Source organism: Carassius carassius, chromosome 35 (genome assembly GCF_963082965.1).
Source record: "Carassius carassius chromosome 35, fCarCar2.1, whole genome shotgun sequence".
Lineage (NCBI taxonomy): Eukaryota > Metazoa > Chordata > Actinopteri > Cypriniformes > Cyprinidae > Carassius > Carassius carassius.
The window spans coordinates 16,914,825-16,927,186 of record NC_081789.1 but is presented as its reverse complement, the minus strand read 5'-3'; the positions used below and the strand labels follow the sequence as shown (position 1 = coordinate 16,927,186).

At 35.1% G+C, this 12,362-nt stretch overlaps 2 protein-coding genes across 2 annotated transcripts in view; both read left to right on the top strand.

Annotated features, from left to right (window-relative positions):
- The window catches only part of nktr (natural killer cell triggering receptor), a 150,688-nt gene that overhangs the window by 98,355 nt on the left and 39,971 nt on the right, over positions 1-12,362 (top strand). The window lies entirely within an intron of this gene.
- The window catches only part of vipr1b (vasoactive intestinal peptide receptor 1b), a 60,512-nt gene that overhangs the window by 45,695 nt on the left and 2,455 nt on the right, over positions 1-12,362 (top strand). The window contains exons 7-12 of the mRNA XM_059524657.1: positions 5,762-5,915; positions 6,055-6,115; positions 6,229-6,301; positions 7,764-7,855; positions 8,978-9,107; positions 10,259-10,300. Coding sequence (XP_059380640.1) covers positions 5,762-5,915; positions 6,055-6,115; positions 6,229-6,301; positions 7,764-7,855; positions 8,978-9,107; positions 10,259-10,300 — 552 coding nt within the window. The remainder of the gene's footprint in view (positions 1-5,761; positions 5,916-6,054; positions 6,116-6,228; positions 6,302-7,763; positions 7,856-8,977; positions 9,108-10,258; positions 10,301-12,362) is intronic.

Below are 12,362 nucleotides of genomic sequence, written 5' to 3'. Positions count from 1 at the left end.
TCATCCTGCGCTGCCTCATTTTACACGCCCGAAAGCCGAAAGCATCATTCAGAGCCTTCTGCTGTCTAAGCTGTCGATTGTTTCATCCACTCAATTCTTTTCTCCTGGCTGTAAGGCATGCACTCTCATTTTGAGCATGTTGCAGAGAGGAATGGGGTTTTAGATGTGTGAATCTTGAGAATCTTTGATCCCTGGATCATGGAGCTCAAAGAAGTATTTTTAGAAAAAAATTTGTTTTATTGTTACGTGCAAAACGACATACTTTCAAAATCAAGGTAGGTGTCTAAACAACTGCTCGACTTGTTTATGTTTAGCAAGTTCTGTTTCAAACTAGTGGACCATCATGTCCATTCCTATATTGTAGTTGTATTGACATGAGCATCACAGCTCATTAACTGTGTTAAAACTGTTGTGCAGCACCACATCCACAGTTCTCAGCATGAAGGTTTTGTTTGTATCGAACAGTTAGAGGTTAGTAGTCATCATTAATTCATTCTGCTCTTGAGCAGGAGGACATGGCATTTTCAGCATGATGCTGGATCTTTGCTCTGTTTTTCCTTTTCACCTTCAGCCACTTACACCCTCCTGTCTGATTTCATTGCCCTGCAGTCTGCCTGCCATGTCTCACTGTCCTCCCTCAACAAACTCCTCTCAACCTCCCACAGGTTCTACCCAAATAAACCGCTGCTTTCATGAATGCATATCACCAGTGCTTGAATTGCTATTTTGGAAGTCAAAGAAACAAAAAAAGGCAAGCACTAGCTAGGCAATGCGTGACATATGCATAATTACCTACAGTGATTAGGGTTTGTAATATATATACTATACTATACTATACTATACTATACTATACTATACTATACTATGTATGTATGTATGTATGTATGTATGTATATATATATATACACACACACACATATGGGGGGGCGTACAAGCCATAATTCATTCTGGCACTCTCACACACATACATTTTCCTTTCATATGCCTACAGTATATTTTTGCTTTCACACAAACATACATTCTCCTTACAAATAAATATATTTTTGCTTTCACACACTTACATTCTCCTTTCACATAGATATATTCATGCTTTTACACACTTTCATTCTTTTTACTCATGCATTCATTTCTACTCTTACACACACACATACATTCTCCTTTCATATGCATATATTTTTGCTTTCACACACACATACATTCTCCTTAAAAATAAATATATTTTTGCTTTCACACTCATACATTCTCCTTACACATACATATATTTGTACTCTCACACACATCTCCTTTTACATACATACATACATACATACATACATACACACACATACATATATAGAATGTATGTAAGAGACGAATGTATGTAAGAGAGAGAGTATGTATGTATGTGCGAGAGAGTATAGTGGAAACCGAAGGCGTTTAGTTGAAACGGAAGGAGTATAGTGGAAACGGAAGGCAGGCAGGTTAGGCGCGATCAGGCTCACCGTGACAGGTCTTGATCAGCATGGCTGAGGCAGATGAGGAAGCCGCAGAAGTATTTCAGCAAGCTATCTGGGTTTTTAAAAATAAATAAATATTATCATTGTGAAAAGTTTTACATGGCCTCATCCTTTGAGTGAGTTGTGACTGAGGACGCGAGGTCGTGTTGCCAGATAGACGTATTATAAGTGTCCAGGGTTTTTTTTTTTTCATTTAATTTAGAAAGTGAAGTGGGAGGTTGCAAGTGATATCTTTATATTATTTAAATAAATCAAGACTCATTGCGGTTTATTTATTTTTAGAATTTTATTTACTTATTTATTTTTTCAATTGCAGCTCAGCGTGCAGCAATAATTCAGTGTTAGACTAGTGTTCTATAAGCGCCACCTGCTGTCAGAGATAGAATTAGCATTTTCATCAGAATCAGAAAGAGCTTTATTGCCAAGTGTTTACACACAGAAGAAATTTCGTCAGGAGCTTCGATTACATAAAGTACAAACATAGTGCAAACACACATATAATTAAGGAAGTAAAACTAATAATAATAAATAGTAATAATAAAATATTCATTCAGCCAATCTGATTTCTTTGTTTTGTGCACTTGCTTCATGTTGCATATATTTTTTTGTTTGTTTGTTTGTTTGTTTGCTCAAGGTTAGTTTGGCCAATAGCAGAGCAAAATAAAAATAAAAAAGAATAAGAACTAGATGAATGGCAACGAGAATGGGAATCGGCTCATTTGATTGTACAACCCGAATTCCGGAAAAGTTGGGACGTTTTTTAAATTTTAATAAAATGAAAACTAAAGGAATTTCAAATCACATGAGCCAATATTTTATTCACAATAGAACAAAGATAACGTAGCAAATTTTTAAACTGAGAAATTTTACACTTTTATCCACTTAATTAGCTCATTTAAAATTTAATGCCTGCTACAGGTCTCAAAAAAGTTGGCACGGGGGCAACAAATGGCTAAAAAAGCAAGCAGTTTTGAAAAGATTCAGCTGGGAGAACATCTAGTGATTAATTAAGTTAATTGATATCAGGTCTGTAACATGATTAGCTATAAAAGCTTTGTCTTAGAGAAGCAGAGTCTCTCAGAAGTAAAGATGGGCAGAGGCTCTCCAATCTGTGAAAGACTGCGTAAAAAAATTGTGGAAAACTTTAAAAACAATGTTCCTCAACGTCAAATTGCAAAGGCTTTGCAAATCTCATCATCTACAGTGCATAACATCATCAAAAGATTCAGAGAAACTGTAGAAATCTCTGTGCGTAAGGGACAAGGCCGGAGACCTTTATTGGATGCCCGTGGTCTTCGGGCTCTCAGACGACACTGCATCACTCATCGGCATGATTGTGTCAATGACATTACTAAATGGGCCCAGGAATACTTTCAGAAACCACTGTCTGTAAACACAATCCGCCGTGCCATCAGCAGATGCCAACTAAAGCTCTATCATGCAAAAAGGAAGCCATATGTGAACATGGTCCAGAAGCGCCGTCGTGTCCTGTGGGCCAAGGCTCATTTAAAATGGACTATTTCAAAGTGGAATAGTGTTTTATGGTCAGACGGTCCAAATTTGACATTCTTGTTGGAAATCACGGACGCCGTGTCCTCCGGGCTAAAGAGGAGGGAGACCTTCCAGCATGTTATCAGCGTTCGGTTCAAAAGCCAGCATCTCTGATGGTATGGGGGTGCATAAGTGCATACGGTATGGGCAGCTTGCATGTTTTGGAAGGCTCTGTGAATGCTGAAAGGTATATAAAGGTTTTAGAGCAACATATGCTTCCCTCCAAACAACGTCTATTTCAGGGTAGGCCTTGTTTATTTCAGCAGGACAATGCAAAACCACATACTGCAGCTATAACAACAGCATGGCTTCGTCGTAGAAGAGTCCGGGTGCTAACCTGGCCTGCCTGCAGTCCAGATCTTTCACCTATAGAGAACATTTGGCGCATCATTAAACGAAAAATACGTCAAAGTTGACCACGAACTCTTCAGCAGCTGGAAATCTATATAAGGCAAGAATGGGACCAAATTCCAACAGCAAAACTCCAGCAACTCATAGCCTCAATGCCCAGACGTCTTCAAACTGTTTTGAAAAGAAAAGGAGATGCTACACCATGGTAAACATGCCCCGTCCCAACTATTTTGAGACCTGTAGCAGAAATCAAAATTGAAATGAGCTCATTTTGTGCATAAAATTGTAAACTTTCTCAGTTTAAACATTTGCTATGTTATCTGTGTTCTATTGAGAATAAAATATTGGCTCATGTGATTTGAAAGTCTTTTAGTTTTCATTTTATTAAAATTTAAAAAACGTCCCAACTTTTCCGGAATTCGGGTTGTAAAATAAATAAAATCCTGATCAGTGCATCCTTAACTGGAATAGTTAGGCCTACCTGAAAGACCTGAAAAAGCATGGTTTATTTCATATAATATCATATATATTCATATATAATTATCTTTGAACAATTGTACCCATTTGTGCACAATGGTTATTATTTATTACAATACAATGTTACAGTCAACAATGAAAACAATAAGTCTTATTGATTGATTGATTGATTGATTGATTGTGGCAAGTCCTATGAAAAATTTGCCAGGGCAAGTAAAAAAAATTAAACCACTGGCCGAACCAGACCAGTAGAAAATTTCTTTAGCGTTAAGCCCTGTTAATACAATCAAAATAAGTGTCTTAGAGCTTGTACACAGATCTGTAGAACACGTAGGTTACATAATGATATGTCCAAGTTAAAGACTTAAAATATGTACTTGAAAAGAAAACAGGATGACTTTGAATAGCATAACTGTAAAATTGTGAGGAAGAGCTGAGCAGGTCTTGCACATGTACTGTATGTCTGAGAGTGACTTCCTGCTTAAACAGAAAGTAATGGATACCAAAAAAGGTAGAAATATATATATGTAAAAGGAGAATGCATGTGTCTGAAAGCAAAAACAAATGTATGTATGTGTAAGGAGAATGTATGTGTGTGTGAGAGAGTAGAAATGTATGTATGTGTAAGGAGAATGTGTGTGAAAAGCAAAAATATATGTAAGTGAAAGGAGAATGTATGTGTGTGAAAGCAAGAATATATGTATGTGTAAGGAGAATGTATGTGTGTGAGAGTAGAAATGTATGTATGTGAAAGGAGAATGTATGTGTGTGTGAGAGAGTAGAAATGTATGTATGTGTAAGGAGAATGTGTGTGAAAAGCAAAAATATATGTAAGTGAAAGGAGAATGTATGTGTGTGAAAGCAAGAATATGTGTATGTGTAAGGAGAATGTATGTGTGTGAGAGTAGAAATGTATGTATGTGAAAGGAGAATGTAAGTGTGTGAAAGCAAGAATATATGTATGTGAAAGGAGAATGTATGTGTGTGAAAGCAAGTATATATGTATGTGTAAGGAGAATGTATGTGTGTGAGAGTAGAAATGTATGTATGTGAAAGGAGAATGTAAGTGTGTGAAAGCAAGAATATATGTATGTGTAAGGAGAGTGTATGTGTGTGAGAGTAGAAATGTATGTATGTGAAAGGAGAATGTAAGTGTGTGAGAGTGCCAGAATGAATTATGGCTTGTACGGCCCTCCATACACACAGTAAATATATATACATATACATATCTTCCTTTACTATGAACTTCTTAGATATGTATTATGTATTGTAATTTTATACACACACACACACACACACACACTTCATATAAAAAAGCTAATTATATTGCAAATCACCTTGTCATTTTTAATTAAATGATTTGACATTTATAAGAAATAGATTACATTTTATGTCTCCCGAAGACGTAATGCAAAATAAAAAGTTTTATAAAAATATTTGTTTTTCATCTGAATATCAGCCTGGAGCATGCCTCCCAATGGAAGTACATAATATATGTACAATGTAGTTTTAAATTTTTTATTATTTATTTAATTGGTTTTACTAAATGAAGAGGTGATTTCTTTAGAATGAGATATCCCAGTGTTTCCAAGCCCCAGTCCTGGAGGCACCCCAAAACTGCACATGCAAAATGTGCGGTGTTGGGGTGCCTCCAGGACCAGGTTTAGGAACCACTGAGAAATCCGAAATCATCATTGTTGCAGCTGTATTCAAAACCACTGTCACGTTTGTGTAAAACATTTGCATAAACAGTGGCTGCACTGCAGCAGGTTACAATTTGTTTTTATCGATGTTGTAAATGTCAGGATGTCCCTACTTCTAAGAGCACTCAAGTGTGGGAATGAATTCTCAGAGCCATTCTCATTTCCTCCGTCTTTGATTTTCAGGTTGGCTGCAAAGCTGTGATTGTCTTTTTCCAGTATTGCATTATGGCAAGCTTCTTCTGGCTGCTAGTCGAAGGTCTCTACCTTCATGCTCTGTTGGCTGTCTCCTTCTTCTCAGAGAGGAAGTACTTCTGGTGGTACATTCTGATTGGTTGGGGTAGGTGTCATATGCGCATCTGTTTCTTTATTAACCTGCTTTTGTTAACATTTGACATAATGATTATGTTAGTGAGCCATGTAAAACAGCAGCTGCTGATGTACTGACCGAAATACATTCTCATTTCACCTGACTACAGGTGGTCCAATGATTTTCATCATGGCTTGGAGCTTTGCCAAAGCTTACTTCAATGATGTTGGGTAAGATTAATGCAGTCAAAGCCTTCAGTGATTTTATGTAAAAATCAAGACATAAAAACGTAGTCATTGCAAGCAAAAATGTATACATTACATTTATTTGTCATTTTTTACAGATGCTGGGATATAATAGAAAATTCCGACCCATTCTGGTGGATAATCAAAACCCCGATATTAGCTTCAATTTTGGTGAGATGTCCTTTTACTCCTAGAGTATCTGTTATGTCACCATTACTATGATTATAAAAAATTGTTATTGTACATTATGATTTCTGTCACTCATGGTTACATTTGGTATGCCCGACTAGGTTCCCCTGTCTAACCTGTGAAAAATGTATGCAATTTATTCCTTATTTTTTCTGAGAAATTTCTTTGTTATTATGTCAGTTATTTGTTCAATAAATTGCAGAAGTCCCAGTTAAGTCTGGCCTTTCCTGGCAATGCTATCAACTTAAGGACACATCTCATTAATCTTCACTGACTGCTAGCGTAAACATTAAAGAAATGGTGTCCAGTTACAATACCTAAACACACTGTGTCCCTTGTATATAGTATGCATTTTACAAGGGACACAGTACACCCACAAATTCATTCTATATTATATATTTAGTGCTTTCTTTTTTTCTTTTATTTATTCTTTATATAAATAATATATTTTTTAATAGAAATAATATATTGCATTTTATTATATATATATATATATATATATATATATATATATATATATATATTATATATTATATATATATATATAATAGTTTCATTGTTTAGTATTATTTATCATTTTATATTTGATTTATATATATATATATATATATATATATATATATATATTATATCAGTTTTATATTAATTATATATAAATTTTAGTTTTATATATCATTAGTGCACGTTTTATGTATTTTAGAATTAAATTATAATGCTTTATAAAATAAAAGACATGCATTTATTTTAGTTTTTCTATATATTTTAATACATTTTTATTCTTAGATTATATAATCTAAGAATAAAAATTGGCTGCTTGTTGTATAAACCTTAGCCTACAATATAAGGATTTGCTTAGTTCTGAGTGTTAGGATGTCAGTAACACACAAAACTGTTGACGTATGTGCTAGGCGATGTTATCTCTTTAGGGATTTATTATATACATGAAATATCAATAAGGGCTGAAAGGTGTGAAAAACACTCTTAGAAGCTCTTCGTGGCTTTTCTTTTGAGAGATTTAAAGGGAAGAAAGATGCACTTGAGAGAGATTGAAATAGAAAAAAATCTGTCAATCTAGTGGAATGTTTATGCAGATTTATTTGGGGATTAGCTATGGTATGTCAGAAAACTGAAACACTTCTCATCCTCCATGCTTGAAGACATGCTTATTGCACAGTTAATGCTTGTTTTTGGTGGTCAGAAAGTAGACATAGTCCATCTCTTCTACTTAGAGATAATGTTGTCTGTCTCGCTGCCATCTTAAGGAGGTAGTTTTGTTCTGTACTTTTGCTAATAGATGCCAGTCCCTGCTTTCTCTGAGACATATAAACACTATGCTTTGGATCCATTGGCTTTATGACCCCTAAGTGATTTCAGTAATTTGTCATGAAATGAAACTCTTCAAAATAAAAACACCTGTTATTTTGTTGTTTGTCACCAACAACAGATGAACTTTATCCTCTTCATTTGTATCATTCGGATACTGCGGCAGAAGATCAACTGTCCTGACATTGGGAGAAATGAATCAAACCAATACTCGTAAGTATTTGGACCCCATTTAAACAGATTTTTGCATTCAAATAAGGTTAATTCTGTAATTTGTACTCTTTAATCTCCTCACCCTGCTGAGAGGACCAGCATGAAATTTAGAAGGCATATTTCAAACAAAAAATTCTGACATCGTTTGCGCACCCTCATCTCACTCATGACTAATTCTCTTCTGTGCAGCACGACAGGAGATTTAACTCTTTCAAATGAGATGTTAACCTAGTGTGAGACATCTTGAAAAATGTGAATGAGATTCGAGAACTTCAGCAAAGGAGATGACCTGTGACTGTAACAGCGACTTAAATTTCTGAAAATTAACTTTTCTTGACTTAAGTTATCATTTGACTTCAGATTACTTGGAATCTAGCAAATGAGTCATATGACTACTTATCATAATGCTTTTTTGCATTATTTTTGAAGCTTGAAGTTTACATCAATTGTAATTAAATGGAAAAGAATGGAAAGCAAGTTATTTATAAATCTTTCATGGGTGTTTTTTTCATTTTCAGGTGAACTTTCCATTTAAATGTTGGTCCAAATTGATTAAAGCTTGAAAGTTCTGCTCTAGTCGGCAGACCAGCCTTTGGGTAATCAGCAAAACCAGCAGAAAATGAAGTCTAGTTGGTCAAGGGAGTCTTGTTGGTTAAGAGGTCTGACAGGAACACCAGCATCTAAATCACAACTTCTTCTGTAGACCAGCTATTCTGGTCTTTTTGGTAGGATGGGGACTGGAGGACATGAGAAACATTTTAGCTTATGTAATTTTAACATGGGCATAAAATATGGGGATATTTTAGCTGGCCTCTCCAGCAACGAGTGAGAACCCACTGCAGTGCAGTCTCATCATCTAAAATGTCACTGGCTCTCTCTGCCCCTCTTTCGATGATTTAATGTCCTTTGTCCTTAAGTAGCTCTCCACTATGCAATTCGAACAAAACAAGACTCAATTCTTAAGCACCTGCAATTTTCTATCCAGCATATATAATGTTGTTATTCCAGTATGCTATTTGATAATACCTAGTAATGATATCATTCTCTGCCCTGCGCTGTGTGCATGACAGGAAAGTATCCCATAAAGCTGTTTGTCATGTTTTTTCTTCTTCTTTTCTATAGGAGGCTGGCAAAATCCACACTTTTGTTGATTCCACTCTTTGGGATAAACTTCATCATATTCGCTTTCATTCCTGAGAACATAAAAACTGAGCTAAGGCTCGTGTTTGACCTCATTCTTGGGTCATTTCAGGTGCGTCTGAGTATTTAATCACTCAAACTAGCTGTGAAAACAAAGAGTAGAGCCCAAATATCAATAGTTGCCAGTGACAGGAAATGCTCTCAGGCTAATCGTAGCACTGTTGTTCAGATAGCAGAATAGTTTAATGATGTCTGGTAGAACTGCTCGGGGCTCCTCAAACAGTCTTCATCAAGAATCTCTGTCTTGCACACTTTAGCTGTTGGCCATTGTTTTTTTAATGGCATAATTGAGTGTTGCTTCAACTGTGGCCACTTTTGCCCTGTGGATGTTTAGGAAATAAACCCTTATAAACACTTTTCACATTATCCAGTTTAATGGACATTTCCACCACTTTGCAAATCATGAACTGTGTTTAAAGGAAATGGGTAAAGAATTACATTAAAAAAAAATTTTTTTTATTAAAATGTTTACTCCTTTGTTTTTGTCTTAGCATTAAATGACAATGGGGAAATCATTTGTTGCAGTATTTATTAATCTTTGTTAATTTTATTTAATAATGCAGTTAACTAATGTTAACAAATTGAACCTTACTGTAAAAGTTACCAATTGTATTTTATGGTTCTCCTCACTAGATAAATACATTAACTTTTCAAAATCTTTATTAAAAAACTGTTGCCACAACTGTTGTCAAAGTCAGAATTTTGAATATCTATTCAAACCATTTCTATACATTAACTATGTCAATTATTTATTATTAAATTAATTATGGAGGAAAAACAATTCCCTATAATATGAATATTAATTAGCTGGGTCTGGGTAAAGAGTAAAGCAACAAAATCATAAAAAAAAGAAGGAAAAAATAATAATGGCATGGTAGAACATTTCAATACAGTTTTAAATGTGACCTTCATGCAACAAAAGAAAAATAATCTATTAGTTTTAATAAAAATAAGCCCTTGGGACAAAAAAGTTGACTGAATGACTGGCATGAATTTAGGAGGGTTTTGTCCCCGTTAGTTAAGTATTCTTACAGTATATCTGCTACAGGACTCACCAGCCCATATTTTTTAGGCCACAGTCATACTAGACAGACTGGTAGGAATATCTAGGCATTTAGCAGATTGTCATTCCCATGTGTAATGCTTTTAACGTACCTTCAGTGAGATACAGTATCAGTAAGTTGCTTTCACTTGTTTTAACAGGGTTTTGTGGTTGCTGTACTCTACTGTTTCCTGAATGGAGAGGTAAGGCATGGATGGATGGATGGATGGATAGATAGACAGAATCTTTAGGTGCACTCAGTCACAACTGATCAGAAACCACTTCCTATATTGAAGTTTCATTCAATTTCTCTAGCAAAAAGCTAAAGCCTGTAATTGGCTTAGATTCTGCTAGCTCACATAGGCTACAAATTGCTCTACATATACTGGCAGGGGAGGCCTATTACTTTGATAAATGCATTGATGTTCACAGCATCTTGGGGCTTTTTTGCTTGAACAGATTAAATAAAAGGGTCACAGGTGCAGACTTTTTTCCAGGTGCATTCAAATAATCTGACATGTTTTGTTTGTGCACCACAAATGAACAACTTGAACAAATTGATTTCTATTAGTAAAATGATCCTGTTTTACCATTAAAAACAACCCAGGCTCACTGGAATTCAGTGACTATATTTGTGCCAAACCTGAAATACATTTCGCTGTACTTTTCATTGGAACACAATAGGGTTGTGCAATTAAATCGCATATTATGCACATCTGGTCAGTAAAGTCGCTCCATCTGAAAGTATGTGATGGTGATTTACTACTGATCATGGAACCAGCTTTAGTGAAGAGATGTGCATGACAATCGTATGCGATTAATTGCACAGCCCTACACTAGAGGCAGTAAAAAAACAACTTTTGTTACTTTTCACACAAATTATAATTACAGTGGCAATTTATTGATTAGTAAAGACTTATTTTCAAGCAGTTTCTTACACAATTCTATGCTCCTATATTAAAACACTTTTACAATAGTGCATAATTGATAAACTAATACATTTTGATGTTTGTATCACACAAGCAGCTCCATATTTATGGCTTTTCTGGAGCAGTAAACTTGCCATATAACTCACCTGGTACATCATTGCACTTGCAATGTTTGCTCTTGCTCTCGCTCCGGTCGATATGTGTGCACTCTTCCGGGAGAAGTGCCCATATAAGGAGTTCCACCCTTCATGATGTCATGAAGAGCCATGATCAAAAAAAACTTTCCGGAACCTATTCAAACCTGGAAGGTTTGTACACAGAAATACTCAGTTCTACATCCATTTTCATTTCTACACACAATAATTTTTACATACAAATGTCATTTCTACATTCCACATACAATTTCAACCTGAAAGAAATAGCATTAGACCCTCCCTTTGAGGCTTATTCACACCAAAGAGGATAGCTCTAAAAATAACAATAAAATTATAGTTTCCAAAATCAGTCAAAATTTAGTTCATAACACCACCAGAACAATAACAGCATCTATAATCTCCTTTGTGATCATTGAAAATCACTTTAAAACTTTTTTCTCCAGCTGATCAACAATAAAAACATTAGCCAGCCAATCAGATTTCAAAAACTATGTACCACTAGTCACTAGAGATTTCCCTTTTAAAGTCTTTTGAAATGTGCCACAAGCGATACAATATCATTTTGCAAAGAAAGCATGTTTTTTCATAACACTGGGGGTTTTAATAAACCTTAATTTGCAATGGGGTAATAATTAAGTCACTTATAGTGCCTTATGTGGATGTGTCACCTAAAAAATTGTGTAGCAAAATACAATGCATACTTCAAGTTTTGCAGAAATGTATAGAGTCAGGTATTTCCAATGAGTCAGTGTTGTTTAAAACCCAGTTGCAACCATTTTACTTCTTTAATGCTTCTTATTTTACTGAGTTTCTTAAAAGCATAGTTTACCCAAATATGAAAATTCTGTCATTAATTACCCTCTAGTCGTTCCAAACCCTTAACATCCCATTTATCTTTGTAACACAAATTATGTTCAAATATTAAGATATTTTTTATGAAATCCGAGAGCTTTCTGACCCTTCATGGACAGCAACGTAGCTACTGCGTTCAAAGCCCAGAAAGGTAGTAAAGATATCAGTGGTTCAACAATAATTGTAGGAAGATACAAAAATAATTTGTGTGCAAAGAACACAAAAATAATTACTTTATTCAATAATTTCTTCTCTTTGTGTTAGTCTTTGACGTGCAGTCACAACAGTACCACAACTAATGACACACGATTTTCTTATTACCTTTCTGG